Consider the following 21,788-nt stretch of genomic DNA (forward strand, 5'->3'; position numbering starts at 1 on the left):
GATCAGAAAACACAAGATGAAGTACTTGAGCTTTCCACCGAAAAGGAAAACCTGTTGAAGGACCTTCACCTGCTACAAGGATCCTTCAGGTCCGAGTTCATCCCACAGGAACATTACAAAGCAAAACAAAATGAACTTAATGCCACTCTGAAAGAATCATTGACCCAGTTTTCAGAAAAGATTCAGGAGTGTTCACTATTCTGGGATGAAGCCGAGAGGTACAAGAGTGAGACTGCAACGCTGAAGGAAACAGTTGCACATTTGGAAGGAACCTTGGAAAAGCATTACATTCCCAAAGAGGTATATGAAGAGAAGAAAATCAAGAACATAGATTGGCAAGCGAAGGTAGAAGTTCTCACAAAAGAGCATGAGATCTTACAAAAATACTTGAAAGAGGCGCAGTTATAGAACATGAGCTTGAACTGTATCATAGAGGAATTGTACTCTGCCAAGGAAAAACCGATCAATGGAGCGAATACAACATGGAGCAGCAAACAAATCTTTGAGCTGATATATGTCATCTGTAACCAGCCTTTCTCTCTCCTGAGGAGGGATGCCTGTATAGCCCTGGATCTCCTCCAAATGGCAGAGGATGTAAAGACAAAAGAAAAGCACGTTCCCGTGGCAGTGGTACCACAGAATAATCAGCAGTCCAAGAAGCCTCTACCTCTAACTACGATGATGGTACAGCTGGATGACACATCAACCACGGTGCATGCGCTGCAACTTCCAGTCAGCATGCCATAACCACAAGGGATCCTGGAAGCTAGTAGCAATCTCGTGCCATTGACAACAAAAAGCAGAGGTGAGCATACCACTCGACCTTCTTCTCACCACAGGAATGCTCTTCCTCAGCCTCAGGGGGCTTCGAGACAGCCCACATGGAAAAAGAAGAAGAAACGGCGCCGCCAAGGAGACAAATAGCATCTTCATCTACCTCGCAAGAAACAATCAAGAGTAACACAACCATGCATCGATGTAACGGCCAGACAAATCAGGCGTGGTTCAACATTAAGCAATGAATGAAAAGAATGAAAGCATACCCAAATGCCAATCCAACTTCCAAGCCAACAACAAGAACCAGAGCCTACAGCTTTTCTGACAATGATGAATGAGATTCGTAAGGGTAAAAAGGTCTCCAGGCCCCTGAACCTCTAACTGAAAGGATTTGAAAGGGGAAGATAGGGTACTGAGAATGTGGTTAATGCCAATATGAAATAGCAATAATTTTGGAATAGTGTTAAAGTTGTAATAAGACTGACAACAATGTAAGACTTGAAGGATACTCTATATCCACAGGGTAAAGACTTGGGATGTGTAATCGAAGAGTCTGGTACATACAGGGTTAACATGGGACTGAGTACAGTACTGCCCACACAGTGATGTAAGAAGGCACATGACCTAGACCTAGCGTCAGTGTAGTGTTGGCCAGAGATGTGATAAGACCTAGGATTGAGATAGTTCCATACCTGTACCCTTTACTGTTTAGTTGTATAGTTGTAACTACAAGCAGTTAAAGATTTGCTGTTAACATACAGAGGACTATGAAGACTTCTTTAACAGACACGTTCTGCAATCAACACCATTCCAACTGTATCCAGGAATATTTAGCTGCCACTCCTTCCCTTCTTTGAGCCAGGTCTATGTTATAGCCATAACGTCCTATTTCTACTTGTCAATCTGCGCCAGTAATTCACCAACCCCAATTACCACATTCTGTGCATTCACATACATGCATGGTAACCCTGATTTAGACTCTGTTACTTTCTGTTTTACTCTGACCCCACCTACTACTATTCCGTACCTTAGTGCTATCTATCTTTCCCAATATTCCTTGCACCTTGGTATTCCTCTCTGATATTATCCCCAGGTTGCCACACCCCTGCCGAGTTAGTTTAAAACCTCCCCCACAGCACTGGCAAAATGCCCCACAAGGAACTCAGTCCTGTCTCTATTCAGCTGCAACATGTCTGGCCTGTACGGGTCCCATCTTCTTCAGAGCCAGTCCCAATGTCCCAAGAACCTAAAGCCCTCCCTCCTGCACTCTCTTTCCAGCCAAGCATTCATCTATCTTATCTTCCTATTTCTGCACTCACTTATGCGTGGCACTGGATCAATCTAGAGGTTACAACTCTTGAGGTCCTGCTAGCTAATTTTCTACCTAGCTCCCTAAAATCTGACTGCAGGACCACATCCCTCTTTCTACCTATGCCGTTTGTACCGATGTGGACCACGGCTGTTAACCCTCCCTCCTCGGTGACATCCTCCACCATGGCACTAAGGAGGCAACACATTATCCTGGATTCACATCTGTGGCCACAGAAACGCCTATCTGTTCCTCTAACTATTGAAAAAACACTATTACTGTTCTAGAATTCCTGGTGTCCCCCCTGTGCATCTGAGCCACCCGTGGTGCCTTGGACTTGGCTCTGGCTGCGCTGCTCAGATGAACCATCACTCTCATCAGTATTCAGAACAGATGCACTTGGGGAACTCCAGCATTTTCTGCCTGTTCTTTTTTGGCTGTTTGGTGGTGACCCCTTCCCACTCTCCCTGTATACTCTTAAACCCTGGGGTGATCACATCTATAAATGTGCTATCCACATAGCTCTCAGCCTCAAGGATGCACTGCAGTGACGCCAGCTGCTGCACAAGTTGGTTAACCAGGATATGGGAAGCATTCTGGAGTTCCCACATAGCACAGGTTGGGCACTTTCGAGGTTGGAGCAGCCCTGCCAATTCTTTATTTATTAGTTATGCTTGCTACTGCTAAAATAAAAACCTTATCAATACTAATACACCTTACAACTATTAATAAACTTTACTAGTACTGATAAATTCTACTAATACTTAACACACCAGTTGTAATAAACCTTACTTAAAAAATAAAAACGCTGCATGGCTTCTGTCCGTTCTCCAAGTCAAGGGGAATGCCTACTATTGCAACAATGTCTGGGAGTAATTGGTTTGTCCAGAACCTTGAAGTCAGTAAACACTCCTTGTCTATGTGTCACACTACTCCTTGCAGATTTTTTGTGACGTTAAACTATAATAGAAAGCACTAAACACTTGTAGAATTGAAGCAACAGACAGATGAAATAAACCAACATCTAACCTGTAAGTAGTTGATCATCCCTTTAAGTAACGCTGGTAGGGAGTCCTTTTTTGCTATTGAACACACGTTCAGCTGTGCAAGGTTAAGAGAGGACGTTAGCTGGAATGTTGAATGCCAAACTGGCAATGCTGGCATCAGACTGGCTTTACGCACTGGTTGATGAGATGATCTCCCTATTCTACATACTTCCACTGACTGTTCACGGCACACACGTTAATGCCTTCATTAATATGATGCCTGGTGTGACTCGTCCCATAAGTGTGTGGATGCGTCATGGATGCTATTTAGCATGTCTACAGGTATTCATAGCACTCCAAGAAAGGGGTGCAAACGCTTTTAATTTCAACCCTAAAACTCTAAATACTAAAAAAAACTAGCCAGTAAATTAAGTACTTACACTGACTTAACACTAATCACCAAAAACATTAAACAATAAGCTAAATACTCATCTGTAACGTACCCCTGCATGTGTTTTGATCTGGATCTAAACAACATGTGTAGAGTAAATTCTTTGATTTTTTTTAAGCTACTTTTTGATCTCCTTTCAGGTGATTTCTATGGGCAGTAAAGCACGGAGTACAGGCGCTTCTGGCATAAATACAGATTCCTCACGTTCACACGCTATTATTCAAATCCAGCTTAAGAACCCAACTGATACAATTGTTGGAAGGTAAAATGTTCTTATTTGTGTTTCAACTAATTTAAAATCCGATGAGTTGTAAAATACTAATTTATAGCAAATACGTGATTTTTGTATTTTAATAGCAGGCAAATTATTTATTTATTTAATTCATGATATTGTAAGGGTGAATATGAGGTAGTGGTATTGTCGCTGGACTAATAATCCAGAGACCCAGGGGTAATGTTCTGAGGAACCAGGTTCAAATCATGGCAGATGGTGGAATTTGAATTCAATAAAAATCTGGAATTAAAAGTCTACTGATGACCATGAGACCATTGCTGATTGTTGTAAAAACCCATCTCGTCTTTTGGGGGAGGAATCTACTGCCTTACCTGGCCTGGCCTACATGTGACTCACAGAAATATGGTTGACTCTTAAATGCCCCCTGACATGGCCTAGCAATACATTCAGTTTTATCAAACCGCAACAAAGTCTCAAAAAAGGAATGAAACTGGATGGACCACCCAGCATCAACCTAGGCACCGGAGACGACAATGGCAAACTCAGCTCTGTTGACCCTGCAAAATCCTCCCGACTAACATCTGGCGGCTAGTGCCAAAATTGGGAGAACTGTCTCACAGACTAGTCAAGCAACAGCCTGACATAGTCATCCTCATGGAATCATATCTTACAGATTATATCCCAGACACCACCATCACCAGCAGAGGTGGCGACACAGTGGTATACAGTCGGGAGGGAGTTGACCTCGGAGTCTCAGCATCTACTTTGGACTCCATGACATCTCATGGCATCAAGTCAAACATGGGCAAGGAAGCCTCCTGCTGATTGCCACATACCACCCTCCGTCAGCTATGAATCAGTGCTCCTCCATGTTGAACACTTTTGGAGGAAGCACTGAGGGTGGCAAGGATGCAGCATGTACTCTGGGTGGGGGTCTTCAATGTCCATCTCCAAGAGTAGCTTGGTAGCACCACTACTGACCGAGCTGGCCAAGTTCTAAAGGACATAGCTGCTAGATTGTGTCTGTGGCAGGTGGTGAGGGAACCATCAAGAGGGAAAAACATATATCCTCACCAACCTGTCTGCTGCAGGTGCATCTGTCCATGACAGTATCGGTAGGAGTGACCATCACGGAGTCCCGCCTTCACATTAAGGATACCCTCCATCGTGTTGTGTGGCACTACCACCATGCCAACTGGGATAGATTTCGAACAGATCTAGCAACTCAAAGTTGGGCTTCCATGAGTCACTGTGGGCCATCAGCAGCAGCAGAAGTGGGCTGAAACCTCATGGTCTGGCATATCCCCCACTCTACCATCCCCCACTCTCCCATTACTATCAAGCCAGGCGATCAACCCTGGTTCAATGAAGAGTGCAGAAGTGCATGCCAGGAGCAGCACCAGGCATACCTAAAAATGAGGTCAGTCTGGTGAAGCTATAACACAGGACAATTTGTGTGTCAAACAGCATAAGCAGCAAGTGATAGACAGAGCTAAGCAATTACACAACCAACGGATCAGATCTAAGCTCTGCGGTCCTGCCACATCCAGTCGTGAATGGTAGTGGACAATTAAACAACTCACTGGAAGAGGAGGCTCCACAAATATCCCCATCCTCAATGATGGAGGAGCCCAGCACATCAGTACAAAAGATAAGGTTGAAGCATTTGCTACAATCTTCAACCAGAAGTGGCGAGTGGATGATCCATCTCTGCCTCCTCCATCAGAGATTCCCAGTATCACGGATGCCAGTCTTCAGCCAGTTTGATTCACGTGATATGAAGAAGGGCTGAAGGCACTGGATACTGCAAAGATTATGGGCCCTGACAGTACCCCGGCAATTGTAGTGAAGACGTGCTCCAGAACTTGCCGTGCCCCTAGCCAAACTGTTCCAGTACAGCTGCAACACTGGCATCTACCCGGCAATGTGGAAAATTGCCCAGGTATGTACCATACCCAAAAACAGGACAAATCCAACCTGGCCAATTACTGCCCCATCAGTCCACTCTCAGTCATCAGTAAAGTAACAGAAGGGGTCACCAACAGTACTATCAAGCTGCACTTGCTTAATAATAACTTGGTCACTGGGTTCTGCTAGGGCCACTCAGCTCCTGACCTCAGGACAGCCTTGGTTCAAACAGAGACAAAATAACTGAACTCCCGAAGTAGGTAAGAGTGACTGCCCTTGACATCAAGGCCGCATACGACTGAGTGTGGCATCAAGGAGCCCTAGCAAAACCGAAATCAGTGGTTCTTCACTGGTTGGAGTCATACCTAGCACAAAGGAAGATGATTGTAGTTGTTGGAGGTCAGTCATCTCAGCTCAAGGACATCACTGCAGGAGTTCCTCAGGATAGTGCCGTCAGCCCAACCATCTTAAGCTGCTTCATCAATGACCTTCCTTCCATCATGAGGTAAGAAGTGGGGATGTTTGTTGATGATTGCACAATGTTCAGCACCATTCGCAACTCCTCAGATACTGAAGCAGCCCATGTCCAAGTCAGCAAGACCTGGACAATATCCAGGCTTGGGCCGACATGTGGCAAGTAACATTTGCCCCACTCAAGTGCCAGGCAATGACCATCTCCAACAAGAGAGAACCTAACCATTTCCCCTTGATGTTCAATGGCATTGCCATCACTGAACCCCCCACTATAAAATCCTGGGGGTTTCCGGTGACCAGAAACTGCACTCGACTATAAATACTGTGGCTACAAGAGTAGGTCAGAGGTTAGGAATTCTGCAATAAGTAACTTACCTCCTGACTCCCCAAAGCCTGTCCACCATCTACAAGGCACAAGTCAAGAGTGTGATGGAATACTCCCCTCTTGTCTGGATGAGTGCAGCCCTCACAACACTCAAGCAGCTTGACACCATCCAGGACAAAGCAGCCCGCTTGATTAGCACCACATCCACAAACATTCACTCCCTTCACCACCGATGCACAGAAGCAGCAGTGTGAACCATCTACAAGATACACTGCAGGAATTCACCAAGGCTCCTTAGACAGCACCTTCATGACCACTACCATCTAGAAGGACAAAGGCAGCAGACAGACGGGAACACCACCATCTGGAAGTTCCCCTCCCAAATCACTCACCATCCTGACTTGGAAATATATTGCCGTTGCTTCACCGTCGCTGGGTCAATATCCTGAAACTCCTTTCCTAACAGCACTGTGGGTGTACCTGCACCACATGGACTACAGCAGTTCAAGAAAGCAGCTCACCATCACCTTCTCAAGGGCAACTAGGGATTGGCAATAAATGCAGGCCCAGCCAACAAAGCCCACATCCCATGAGTGAATAAATAAAACATTAACATTATTTTTATTTATTCATTTATGGAATATGGAATTGCTGACAAGGCCAGCATTTATTGCCCATTCTCAATTGCCCTTGAAAAGATAGAAGGGAGCTCATACAAAGGAGGGCCTTGCAAGACTATTTCAGAGGCCAGTTAAGAGTCAACAATATTGCTGTGGGTCTGGAGTCACATGTAGATCAGCCTGGGTAAGGATGGCATATTTCCTTCCTTAAAGAGCATTAGTGATGGGTTTTTATGATAATCTGATAATTCCATTATCATCACTAGCTTCTTATTCCAGATTTGTTTAATTAATTGTTTGTATTTCCCAGCTGCTCTGTTGAACTCTTGTCTCTGGTATCAGGCCTCTGGATTACTGGTCCAGTAACATAACTATGCTAACATGCCTCTAACATTTTTCTGTAAGTAAAAAGGTTGATGGTCATGTTTAGGATAAGGGGAGTACATTATTGTGAGTTGAACAAATAGAACTGAAACTCAGCTGGAACCACGAATTTTTTTATATGCACAGTCATGATGGAATATACTATCAGAAGACCACGATATCAGAAAGATACAATCCATTGCTATTGGTTTAGTAATGTTGTGGTACTAGACTAATTTCCAAAGGTTTAGATTTCAAATCCCACATTTGTAAAATTGAATTCAATTAAACTGATAATTTGTGGTCAAGCATTATTTAATTTAAAAAGTTACGTTGAAAATTGTCAGATTGTCCAAAAACCCAATCAGTAATTCGTTCACTCATGTCCTCCAGGTAAAGGGACTTGCTACTCCAATCTATGGCTACATGTAACTACAGTTACACATATTGTGTTTGATTTCTTAATGCCCTCTGAGGTGGCCTAGCAAGCCACCTGATTGTCCGGTCAATAAGAGAAGGGCAATAAATATTATCCGTATTCCAAGAACAAGCATTTTTTAAAAAATTCAGGAAAACATTGGTCTTCACCGCAAACCAGGAACTTGTCTGAAGAAGAGTCACATGGACTCAAAATGTTAACTCTGTTTCTCTCTCCACAGATGCTGCCAGACCTGCTGAATTTTTCCAGCATTTTCTGTTTTTATTATCTTTTTTCATGTTCACAAACAAATATAACTTCAGGTCTAATACTGATTCTCTGCCCAGGATTTCTTTCATTGATCTAGCTGGGAGCGAGAGAGCTGCTGATGCCAGGGATTCCGACAAACAAACTAGAATAGAAGGAGCAGAAATAAATCAAAGTCTCTTAGCCGTAAGTTATTTGTACAGATGAACATTACTAGAGAACTAAAAAAACTAAATAAGTACAATTAGCCAGGAGATAGACTCTATTAATGCGCTTTGCACTGTGCGATAGTAATACAGGATATGTCATAAAGTCATAGAGGTCAACAGCACAGAAAAAGGCCCTTTGGCCCATCGAGTCTGCGCCGGTCAAACAAGTACCTAACTATTCTAATCCCATTTTCCAGCACGAGGCCCATAGCCTTGTATGCCATGACATCGCAAGTGCACATCCAAATACTTCTTAAATGTTATGAGGGTTTCTGCCTCTACCATTCTTTCAGGCAATGAGCTCCAGATTCCCGCCACCCTCTGGCTGAAAAAATTCTTCCTCACGTCCCCATTAAACATCCTTTCCCTTACCTTAAATCTATGGCCCCTGGCTTTAGATCCCTCCAGCAAGGGGAAAATTTTCTTCCTGTCTACCCTATCTATGCCCCTCATAATTTTATGCACCTCAGTCATGTCCCTCCTCAATCCCCTCTGTTCCAGTGAAAATAACCCCAGTCTATCCAATCTCTCTTTATAACTAAAAATCTCCAGCCCAGGCAACATGCTGGTAAATCTCATCTGTATTCTCTCTAGTGCAATCGCATCTTTCCTATAATGTGGATTCCAGAATAGCATGCAATACTCTAGCTATGGTCCTATCAGCATTTTATACAGTTCCAGCATAACCTCCCTTCTCTTATATTCTATGCCTCGGCTAATAAAGGCAAGTATCCCATATGCCTTCTTAACCACCTTATCTACCTGTCCTGCTACCTTATGGGACGGGTGGACATGCACACCAAGATCCCTCTGATCCTTGGTACTTCCCAGGGTCCTACCATTCATCGTGTATTCCCATGCCTTGTTTGTCCTGCCCAAGTGCATCACCTCACACTTATCCAGATTAAATTCCATTTGCCACTGATCAGCCCACCTGACCAGCCCGTCTATATCCTCCTGTATTCTAAGGATATCCTCCTCACTATTTACTACCCCACCAATTTTCGTGTCATCTGCAAACCTATTGATCAACCCTCCTACATTTAAGTCTAAATTGTTTATATATACCACAAACAGCAAGGGACCCAACACCAATCCCTGTGAAACCCCTCTGGGCACTGGCATTCAGTCACAAAAATTCCCCTCGACCATCACTTTCTGCTTCCTGCCACTCAGCTAATTCTGGATCCAATTTGCCAAATTGCCTTGGATCCCATGGGCTCTTACCTTCGTTATCAGTTTCCATGTGGGACCTTATCTAAAGCCTTGCTGAAGTCCAAGTAGACTACGTCAAATGCATTGCCCTCATCTACACACCTGGTCACCTCTTCGAATTGGTCAGACATGACCTCCCCTTAACAAAACCATGCTGATTGTCCTTGATTAATCCCTGCCTCTCCAAGTGTAGATTAATTCTGTCCCTCAGAATTGCTTCCAATAGTTTCCCCACCACTGAGATGAGACTGACTGGCCTGTAGTTCCCGAGTTTTTCCCTTCCCCCCTTGAATAAGGTACCATATTGGCTGTCCTCCAGTCCTCTGGCACCTCTCCTGTGGCCAGAGGTATTGAAAATTATTGCCAGCACCCCCTGCTATTTCCCCCCTTGCCTCACTTAACAGCCTGGGATACATTTCATCCGGGCCTGGAGATTTATCTACTTTTAAGCCTGCTAGACCATTCGGAACCTCCTCCCTTTCTAAGCTAATTTCTTTAATTATATCACAGTCCTTCTGCCTGATTTCCATACCCACGTCATCCTTCTCACTTGTGAACACTGACACAAGTATTCATTTAGAACCCTACCTACGTCTTCTGGCTCCACACACAAATTACTCCTATCGTACTTAATGGGCCCTACTCTTTCCCTAGTTGTCCTCTTACTCTTAATGTACTTGTAAAATAACTTTGGATTTTCCTTTATTTTACCTGCCAATGTTTTTTCATGCTCCCTTTTTATTCTCCTAATTTCCTTTTTAAGTTCCCCCCTACACATTCTATACTTCTCTAGGGTTTCCGCTGTATTGGACCCTCAGTATCTGCCATAAGTCTCCCTTTTTCTCTTTATCCAATCCTGTATATCCCTCGACAATCAGGGTTCCCTGGATTTGTTGATCCCACCCTTTGTCTTTACTGGAATATGTCGGCCCCATACTCTCCCTATTTCCTTCTTGAATGAGTTCCACTGCTCTGACGCAGATTTACTTAAAAGTAGCTGCTCCCAGTCCACTCTGGCCAAATCATATCTGATCTTATTAAAATCGGCCTTCCCCCAATTTGGAACCCTGATTTCTGGCCCATCCTTGTCCTTTTCCATAACAACATTGAATCTAATGGAGTTATGATCACTGTCTGCAAAATGCGCCCCCACTGATACCTCTACCACTTGCCCAGCTTCATTCTCTAAAATTAAGTCCAGGACTACCCACTCTCTTGTAGGACCTTCTACGTACTGGCTTAAAAAGCTCTCCTGGATGCATTTCAAGAATTCTGTTCCCTCTAAACCTATGACATTATAACTAACCCAGTTAATATTGGGGAAGTTGAAATCCTCCACTATTCCTATCCTACTATTTTTACACTTCTTTGAAATTTGCCTATATATCTGTTCTTCTATTTGCTCCATTTTTGTTTTTCAGTTCTACCCATATGGCTTCATTTGAGGAGCCTTCTAAGATGTCATCCCTCCTTACTGCTGTAATTGATCCCTTGATCAATATTGTGATACCCCCTCTTTTATCTCCTTCCCTATCTCACCTGAAGACCCTATACCCTGGAATGTTGAGCTGCCAATCCTTCCCCTCTCTCAACCATGTCTCTTTGACAGCAATGACATCATACTTCCATGTGTTAATTTGTGCCTTCAACTCATCTGCCTTATTCGTCAGACTCATTGCATTAAAATAAATACCATTCAACCTTGTCAAACTCCCTTGTGCCTCTTTTCTTGGACTCGAACTCAAGTTCTGTCGAAGGGTCATGAGGACTCGAAACGTCAACTCTTTTCTTCTCCGCCGATGCTGCCAGACCTGCTGAGTTTTTCCAGGTAATTCTGTTTTTGTTTTGGATTTCCAGCATCCGCAGTTTTTTTGTTTTTATCCCTTGTGCCTTAACTGGTCTATAATTTCTATGCCATTCAGACTCACTTGATGCCTCTTCTAATTTTGGCTGTGCATCTTCCCCTGCTGAACCTCCTCTCAGGATCCCATCCCCCTGCCAAGTTAGTTTAAACCCTCCCTAACTGTACTAGCAAACCTCCCCGCAAGGATGTTGGTCCTATTCCAGCTCAGGTGCAAGCCGTATGCCTTGTACAGGTCCCACTGCCCCCAGAAACGGTCCCAATGCCCCAGAAATCGAAAGCCCTCCCTCCTGCACCATCTCTCCAGCCACACATTCATCTGGACTAACCTCCTATTTCTATACTCACTAGTGTGTGGCACCGGAAGTAATCCAGAGATTACTACCTTTGAGGTCCCGCTTTTTAATCTGCTTCCTAGCTCCCTAAATTCTGCTTGCAGGACCTCATCCCTCTTTCTACATATGTCGTGGTACCAATTTGTACCACAATCTCTGTCTGTTTGCCCTCCCCCTTTAAAATGCCCTGCAGCTGTTCAGTGACATCTTTGACCTTGGCACCAGGGAGGCAACATACCATCCTGGAGTCACGTCTACGGCTGCAGAAACATCTGTCTGTTCCCTTTACTAACGAGTCTCCTACCACTATTGCTCTTCCTCTCTTTTTCCTCCCCACCCCGTGCAGCTGAGCCACTAACAGTACCATGCACTCCCCAGAGGAACCGTCACTCTCACCACTTTCCAACACAGAAAAACGGTTCTCAAGCAAGATGCACCTTGGGGATTTCCTGACTACCTGCCTGACACCTTTTTTCTGACTGATGGTCACCCATTCCCTCTCTGTCTGCACTTCCATAAGCTGTGGGGTGACCACATCTAAAAATGTGCTATCCACAAAACTCTCAGCCTCGCGGATGCATCTCAGTGCCTCTAGCTGCCGCTCAAGCTCCGAAACTCGGAGCTCAAGCCGCTGCAGCTGGTGGCATTTCCTGCACATGTAGTCGGTCAGAGCACAAGGAGTGTCTAGGGCTCCCCATATGTTGCAGGCGGTAGATAACACAGGACTGAGCTGTCCTGCCATGCCTCTAGTTGAAAAAAGAACCCTTACTTTAATTTAAATACAGTAAAAACATTAAATTATTTATCTATTACTAGATTAGTAAAATCTAGAACCATTACCTTTCCTTAGCTTAATCTATTTTAAACTGGACAAAAACACTTATACCCACTGCTCACCCTCAGCTCTCACCTTTGTGCTGACGTCACTTTTTGAAGCTTCCCCACATTCGCGCTGGCTCTGACCTCTCTGCCACTCTCTTGCGCCGTCTTCCGATGTCACTCTTATTACTTTGAAGGAGAACTGACTGCAGGACACTCTTCCCAGACTGCTTCACAGCGATGCTGACTGCAGGACACTCTTCCCAGACTGCTTCACCGTGATGCTGACTACAGGACATTCTTCCCAGACCCTAACAATTGATAATCACTGCCAAGGTCACTAATACTGACCTTACAGTCCAGATTTCCCCCTTTTAACAATTGAATTTAAATTCCACCAGCTGCCACAGTGGGATTTGAACCCCTGTCCCCAGAGCATTAGGCTGTCTCTCAGGATCACTGCTTCACTGATATTACCACCACACCACCTATAATATGATTTTAACTACCAACAGGAAGCTATAGAGATGACCAGCTTTCGTCCAAGAGTCTTAGTGTGAGGTCTTTCTGATTTTTAACTGTCAGCCTCAATTCACCCCATCAGCTAGCTGCCTTTGCACAGGTAGAAATTGCAGAGCCTGGAGGTTTCCCATCAGCACCAAAGTATGTCATGGGGTGGGCAGACCTCAGGGTCCTATCGTGGGTTGGAACTAGAGGGATGCCTGGACAGCAGAGATTAGACATTTATATGGGACCTGGAGGATTTACAATATCTTATATAGATGGCAAAGCCATGGGATTTGGCATGAAGAGGTTTGTTAGTCAAACCTGTGTCCTGACTAAGCAAGAATAACTGGAATTATTGAGTGGAAAAGATGGGAGAGGTGGAATGGCAGTTTTCTAGATAATTTACATTGAGAAATAACATTATTAATTCTACTTGGAAGGAAGATGATCCTGTCATGCAATAAATGTGATATTTCATTTGTATCAAAGTATCCACTATTCCACAAGAAAATTGTGCTTGTTTTCCTTCCCTTTCCAGCTTAAAGAGTGTATTCGAGCTTTGGACCAGGAGCATCCTCACACACCCTTCAGGCAAAGCAAGCTTACACTGGTAAATTGGTTGTTTGCTTATAAAACTTTATACAGATATTTCTCTTAATAAGACTTAGCATTGTACACCAGTTAGCATTTTTTTTAAAAAGCTGAAACTTTTGCCAGTGACTCCAATCCTAATTTTTTGGAAGCCTTTCACAATTTATTTATATCTGTTGTACTTCCATGGTGTCACATAGCAAACAGCAATCCTGTGGCTAACAATTTGAGAACTTCAGGTGCAAGAGAAATCTTCCGAAGGCTATTTTGAGGTGGTAAGTTCAACTGTGGTGGACAAAAAACAGACCTAGGAGTAGAACATTGCATGATGGAAATGCAGATCAGGAATTCAAGTGCAGAGACCAGTGCATTAAGCTTAATTGATGGCTAGTACTGTAGAATACTAACCTCTAAGCCTAAATTCCTGCCTGATATGTGCTTCATCGTACCTGTAATTCCAAGTGGTTTAACTGAATCATATTGGGTGGAATTTTCTGTTCTGGAGACTGTGTGCTGGCGGGAGGGAAATTGAGCATGATTCCCGATGGGTGGTGGGTTCTCGCACAGATTTTCTGCTTGTCAGCTCATTATATATGCATCAATGAGGAGCTCGCCGAATCTCATGGCAGGGCAGGCTGAGATTTGTCCACCCCATCGTAACCTTGTGGTCGAAGGTCTGGGTGCCATATTTAACCGGCACCCACACACACATTCACTCTCTGCAGCCCAGAATTTGTGCGAGTGAAGCAGTGGCCCTGAGAGGTAACAAACCCTCTGCCCCCAAGTTCAGCGACAGCTTCCTAGAGGGACTCCTCCAGGCAGTCCAGGACTGGCAGGATGTTCTCTACCCCAAAGATGGTGGCAGGAGGTCCACCACCCTGACCACTCTGGCTTGGGAGGAGGTCGCCAGGGAGGTCAGTGCATGTGGACCACAAAAGAGGACTGCCCTGCTGTGCTGAAAAGGGATAAATGATCTCATCTCCGCCAGAGTAAGTCAACCTTCTCCTCATCCCAAATTTTCACTCTCATAAGGCCATCAGGCATTCGAAGAGTTACAGTCCACAGGGATCGCACATGCTGCCAGCACAAGGGACATCAGTACTGATGGTCTGACAAGACACTTTAACATCATAACCTACCAACTCGCTTCTTCAGCCCTTACTGGGGAGCACTCAGCACACACAGCAGGCATGAATGCTTATGATCTGCTGTTTCATCTGTGATGCTCACAGTCTATTCATCTGTCTTTATGCAGAACAAAATCGTCCACAACAAGAGGGAGAGAGCTCAGACTGGAGTGGGGATGCCAGAGTTCAGACACTATGAAGAGCAGGCAGCAGAGCTGGCTGGAGAGGACCGGGACCTGTTCCTGTGCAGAAGGCGAGATCGGTATCTCCCAACAAGCTAGGGAGGGCCCATGCAGAAGTCACTGGCCACCTGTGCACAATGACTGTGAGTGCTCTTTGATATAGATGATTGTGTAGTCAATTACTAATTATCTATTCTTTCTATTACAGCCACCAGCAAGAAAAGGCGGAAGGACATCACCAGCCAGGCCATGAGCCCCAGCTCCCAGAGCATCTCAGATGAGGAGGCTGAGGATACATCCGCTGAAGACCCGTTACTGCATTCACCTGCACCCTCCACCAGTGCAGAGACACACACCTTGGTGGGACCTAGTTCTAGATCAAGCTATCTGGTGAGCACAGCACACAACCAGGTTCACAGAAGGCAGAGGCAGTGACAGCCAAGGTCTCCGGCACTCAGAAGACTGCTGGAGGCCAGGCCCCTGCTCAGTCCAAGTCCTACAATGAGCCTCTGGAATCAGCCCTCAGAGAAATGTTGGAGCTCCAAAGACAGGCAGGGGAACAAGGAATACAGTGGGGCCTACTCAGAATGTTTCATGTGACTATTTTCCCATACAATATTACAATGCCTTATTCTTTACCCATCTTAATGTAATTTCCCAAGATCATGAAGGCTTCAGCTTTAGCACACCTTATCTTTCCAGACTGGATTAAGAAATGCATTTTACAATGTACAGACTTCTCATGATGTACAATTAGTATATCAAAATCAAGTGTTAATTATAAAACATAAAACATTCTATACTTTCTGTTACAGGTTATATTACCAGCCTTACCAATTAATCTATTGGTTAATTACTTATTCTTCAACTGTCTCCCAATTGAGGTTTGTTACTTATCCTGGCTGGTTTCCAGTAATGCTGTAACTGGTTAGTTGCTAAAATGTTTCCTGGATTAATTCAGCCTCTGACCATGTTAGTTTACTACACTAAATAACATATTGAATCAGACAACAAGATGGTCAAATCACACTAAAATTATTGATTTTAAAACTACTAACAGCTGCCACGGTTGTCAGAGACCATCAGCAGATTACAACGAAGGATGGATGAGTCCATCCAGGTTCTGCCTTGACTGCCTTCTGTCTGATGTTATGGCTCTGGCATGTGAGCACATCGAGGTCACCATTGGAAAGGTGGCATCTGCCAATGAGACCCTGATCCAGCAGTTTCTACGGATATGGTCTTGTACCTGCACACCATCACCGTAGTCACGAGTGGGATCCATCAGTGGCTAGACGAAAGGGAGATGGAGCACCTCAACCTCCCTCCAGGTGCCCTTTCTCCTCAAGGAGTCAGGGAGAGGCCCTCGGGCACCCACAGGGAGGGGAGCATCAGCTGGACCAGGGCCTCCATGCAGGACACTTAAAGGGTGTCCAACCGCTCTAAATTCCCTCTGCTTGTGTCCTCATCCACTCCAACAGGTCAGGCACCTGACCCAGTGGAGGAGACCCATACCAGGCCGGGGCCCTCCAGGCCTCAGGCCTCCAGGGGACACCCGCTAAGGCAATCTCATACAACAGGCTATAGCAGTCAGCAGCTGACACCACCTATGCTGCAGCTTTCAGGGATGCATCTAGACATAGCGGTAGAATAAGAAAACTGAAGTAGTACTGAGAGCACAATGGTGGCGTGAGTGTTCACACTATATACTTTGCACATGTATTTTGCTTTTCTGTCTCAAAGTCCCAGGTAGTGAAAGGCTCTTTCATTGTGATCCAATGCTTCATGGGCACCTAAGTGTAACAGATGACCCTCTCTCCTCAAGTTTCTCCCATCAAGTCCCTCAGGTCTATGGGGTCTCGATTAATCTCAGTTCAGTCAGTAGCCTTTATGTCCACATAAGCAGCATGAACAAAGCCAAAGCCAGTCCCTATATGAACATGGTGGTTGGACAATGCATGTTTAAGCCTTGTGCAAAGGATCATATATTGTGGGCTAATGAGTGTACATCTTGGAAGGTTTTTTATTATCCTGATGCAGCTGCACTGAAACCTGTTCTCTGTGTATGTTATAGGTACTTATCGCGACCCACCTTGGAGTCATTCCAACCAAATGCACTTTTCAATGGCCTCTATGTAATTGCTTCAGGTTTAGGTTACCATTTAAGTAATTGTCAAGGACCTTAGCCTTTTCTGCCGGCCCGCAGCATTAACTCGTAACCACATTTACGGTTAAACATTACCCCTATATTAATTCCCACTTGCCACGTGCATGATGCAAAGCAAAGGACTTAGTTTGCACTTGGTGACTTGAAATATCTGCTAGATGGCCATGAGTATATGATGTTAGATGTGTGCCTAGCCTCATGATGTCGGTCTATTACATTTGAGGATACTGGTTTGCACCTGAAAACCTGGCTAGCGAGCCTTGACAGCATCCGTGTGCTGGCTCTCACAAGGGCAATTGACATGGTTCTCTGATCGTGAGTTCTCCAACAGTGTCTTAGGCTACCTCATACATATAGTAGTATTTTCCTGCCTATCTGGTAGAATGAAAATATGCAGGACCGTAATGGCATGAGAACGAAGTTTCTGTACATTTATTGAGTGGCCATTAGTGTTAACTGCTGTGCCAAGTCTGGTGGGCCAGTGTCTCCCAGATGCCAAGGTAATACTGGACTTGAAATTGGGAAGCTTCTGACAAAGGCAGGGTCGTGAGTGCTTGTCAATGATCAGATGATGATCCTGCTGAATCACACTCAGTGCATACAAAGGTAACCTGATTCATAGGCTTGCTTCCATGCTGTAGAGTGACAGATCACAACATCCTGAAGAGTGATGTTATCCTGGGGGCTCAGTATCAGGATGAGCCCTGAACATTAATCAGGCACGAGAGATGGTCTTTGGAGAGATGCTGCTATCCAGATTTAGATCAGTGCTCACTAAGTCAAGTGATAACTAGTTACTGATGATTGTCCTACTTGGGGCACCTTGCAACACTCTTGGCATACTGCCATGAGTGCATTGATGTTTGCAGTGTATTCCTGCCTCTTGAAGGCTGCCATAGCCAGAGAAATGTTGGCGCAATGCTTGAAAGGACTGCACCATATCTTCTTGCTTCACAATGAGCACTGGTGGAGTTCTTATCCCATTACAGAACTGCCACATGCTCCATAGGCTGCTTAGCCTTCCAAGGATGAGGCCGTCGTTATGCACAATTGTGACTACTCATTCTGAGATTGATGTCCTTCATTGAGATGTTGAGGATTACAAAGAAGGTCTTAATGTCTACCTTGCTTTGAAAGGACAGGTGAAATGCGCTCGTGTGAGCTAGTCTTAACCTTCATCGCCTTGGAACCTTGTCACTATAAGGGTCTCACGGGCACGTCAGCTAGATCTTGTCCATGCAGTAGCCTCTTCCTCTTCATCCTCACCCTTTTCGATGTCATCACTTTTGGTGCCCTCCTCAGCTGAGGAGACGTGCAGCTCTGCCATCTCTCCATGTGGTAACTCAGTACCCCTTTGCAGCACCAGGTTGTGTAGGTTGTTTAGGGCCAGCAAACCACGATGATGCAGGGCACCCTCTGTCAAGAGTACTGGAGAGCGCCACCTGATCAGTCCAGACATCTAAATTTCATCTTCAGCATGCCAATGGTCTGCTTAAGGACTGTGTTGCAGAATGAGCCACGTTGTATCTCCCCTCTGAAGCACTCTGTGACTGCCAAACTGGCATAATTAGCCATGTCTTTTGGGGGTGGCCTTGATCACCGATGAGCCAACCCTGAATGCACTGAGGGCCCTCGAAGATCTGTTGCACCTGCGAATGATTCAAGATGTAAGAATTGTGTGAGCTCCCCAGGTACCTTGCATAAACCAGCGTAATCTGCTCTTGGTGATCACAGACCAGCTGCACGTTGAGAGAGTGGAAGCCTTTTTCATTAATAAATCTTACTGGCTGCTGCCAGAGAAGTCTTAATGCCATGTGTGCAGTCGATGGCATCCTGCACTTGTGGGAAGCTGGAGATTGCTGCAAATCCCACTGCTCTGGCAACCTGGCTAGCTTCATCCATGGAGAGCTGGACGTAATTGTGTGCCTTATTGAAAAGGGCATCAGTGACCTCCCTTATGCGTTTATGAGTGGAGGATTATGATATTCCACAGTGGATCCCTGGAAGAGCCACTTGCAAAAAGGTTGAGTGCGCCGATTACATTTAGAGCCACTGGCAATGGATGGCTTCCCAGTCCATGCAGCGTTAGGTTCTCCTAAAGAATGTGACACCCTTGACAACGGGTCTGCGGCACTCTGTTTCATCTCCAAGTATGAGAAGCATCTTTGGTAGACCCTGGATTGCGCCAAATGCCTCCATGGAATTGGTCCTCCTCAGCATCTGGGTCTTCACGGGGCCTCACTAGCCCATGTTCCTCAGGGTGAGGCTCTTCCTGTAGTCCTGCCAGATGACGACAAACCCTTCGTCTCCTCCTCCTCAATTGAATCCAATCCATCAAGAAGGCAGCATTATTGTCTGTAGCCTGCATTCTGCACTCCTCCTTGTTTCTGTGGAAATATAGAATGGAGTCATGATTGCACCTTATCCTGCAATGATCACCTCCCATTCCAAGCTGGGCAGCCATTGTGATGGCCTTGGGCTGCACTCATTCCATACATTCCATACCTAGGTCCACCCTTGCAGCTGAAGCACATCCTGAAAGATCACAGGAAACTGAGCTTCTCCCCAAGTATGACAGTGCGTTCACAAAGAGGCTTCGATCTGGGTGAGTTTAACCATGTGCTATCAACCCCAGTCAGGCCACTGTCAGGCTGCCTCCTTTTGACTAGACTAGAGCCCAGCCATGCACTAATTTGATGACTGTAAGCATTGTGTCCTGTAAGCCCTGAACATGCCAACTTCAGTGTGTAAGGTTACCTGGAGCATGTTGCATAAGTACTGCAGCTGGGGCCCCTTAATAGTTTGATCCTTCTGACCTTTTCACATTCCTCTGTGATGGGCAAATGGTCAATCAGATCAAATCAAATGTTGCCCCAGGCCCTCATGGATTTTCTCCAGAATGTACACCATGAGTTAAGGTGCCCAATTCTTTCAATTTGTATTTGACTCTTGCTAATATCTTTGAGCTGAGCCTTGATCTCCATGTCCTGAACTGGTAATTATTAGGGTGTCCCTGCAATTGGCCCAAAAGAGCAGTAGTCGACTCCTCCCACATGCCCTCAGACTCCACCCCTGGTGATTTTTTTCCAGTTATTTTTCTACTGCTGTGTCATTCTATTGGGCTGTCAAAATGGTGCTGCTCCAATTCTATTATGAGACCAATTTCCAACTCCCTCCTGTTACCGTCCAAGACTCTCCTATCCTCCTCGATCCCCAAATTTCCATTCCTCCAATCACTCTTTTGCCTCCCCGCTTTTCCACTGGAGCCCATCGTCATTGTTGTCGATATACCCATCCTCCCCATCCTGAGGCCATACACACGGTGACCTACATGCCACCCCCCACCTTCTGAGAGACCTTTGACTACCCTACCCTTACATCGAGTTCCCCATTTACAGGTTGCAGGTGTCGCCCCTGACCATAAGTGTCATCTGCTACCCAGTACCAAGCCACCAACCCCTGGGACCCAAATATCTGAAAGACTGAACATGCCCTGCAGACCATGTTGTGCACAACTGACACTGCACAGACAGGCCTCCCCCCTCCCTGGACCAGGACCTAGATATGTGTGCCAGGCATAGCCCTGCAGCATTGTGCGCACAGCTGCAGGACTGCCTTTAATTTCTGCCCCTGACAATGCTGTCCGCTCTGCCCCAGGAATGACTCTCAATCTCCCCTATCTTCCTTTAAACACTACCGCCCCCAGTCATGCGTCTCTGTCCACCCCTTCCCCCCTGTCCTCCAGTCAGCCCCCCCTGCCCAAATCATGCATCTCTGTCCACCGCTTCCCTTCCCTCTCTCCAATCAAGCCCTTGCCTTCTACCTCTTCCTTCCCTACAGTCAACCCCCCAGTCATGCCTCTGCTTTCCACCTCTTCCCTTCACTCTCTCCAGTCAACACCTCCCAATCATACCTCTGCCTTCCACCTCTTCCCTTCCCTCTCTCCAGTCAACACCTCCCAGTCATGCCTCTGCCTTCTACACCTGCCCTTCCCTCTCTGCAGTCAAGACCCCCCCCTCCTACAGTTATGCCTCTGCCTTGTACTCCTCCCCTTCCCTCTGGTCTTGCCTGATGGTGAGCAGGCTTGCCACTGAAGTAGAGCAGTCACGAGATATGGCAGCAGTGCAGTTAAAGGTAGGCAAACGCTGTGTGTACAAACTTCGAAGTCGCAAGTGAAGTGAAGGTCACCAGGTGCACGCCACTTATATATGGTTGTGAATCAGACTGGTCTAATTATCTGCTGGCAGAGCAATTAGATTTGGAGGGAGAACGTGATTCTGACAAGTTAGGTTTTTAATGAGTATTCATGATATGGAAGTACATGCAAATGAAATTCCCGACATGGAGCAGCGGGAAACTTGACTCTCCATGAAAGTCAGAAAGGGAAAAGTCCAACTTATTTTCCTGCCAGCAGGAAACTGACTTTTGCCATCACGTCAAATTTTGTGCCCCCACCTGCCACGACTCCTGCCTCTGGCAGGACTGGAAAATTCTGCCCACTGTGAAATGAAGCAGGGCTTTTAACATAAAGATGACTTGGCAGACTCGCTTCCAGCAGTGACAATTGCCAATTTACTTGCATTTGAATGTGCAGCCAGAAGCATCCTTTTAAATTAAGGAACTTAATTAATTCAACCCCTCC

The 21,788-nt window shown here is 45.5% G+C and overlaps 1 protein-coding gene across 3 annotated transcripts in view; it reads left to right on the forward strand.

The window, feature by feature from the left end:
• Nucleotides 1-21,788, forward strand: part of LOC121285197 (kinesin-like protein KIF24) — a 133,247-nt gene that overhangs the window by 62,309 nt on the left and 49,150 nt on the right. For 2 of the 3 annotated variants that reach the window (XM_041201473.1, XM_041201489.1), the window contains exons 7-8: nucleotides 3,664-3,785; nucleotides 13,618-13,689. In XM_041201473.1, the coding sequence (XP_041057407.1) occupies nucleotides 3,664-3,785; nucleotides 13,618-13,689 (194 nt within the window). Of the gene's footprint in view, nucleotides 1-3,663; nucleotides 3,786-8,213; nucleotides 8,320-13,617; nucleotides 13,690-21,788 lie in introns of all 3 variants that reach the window. The other variant, XM_041201481.1, reaches the window with a different exon arrangement.

This window comes from Carcharodon carcharias, chromosome 1, assembly GCF_017639515.1.
Source record: "Carcharodon carcharias isolate sCarCar2 chromosome 1, sCarCar2.pri, whole genome shotgun sequence".
Taxonomy (NCBI): domain Eukaryota; kingdom Metazoa; phylum Chordata; class Chondrichthyes; order Lamniformes; family Lamnidae; genus Carcharodon; species Carcharodon carcharias.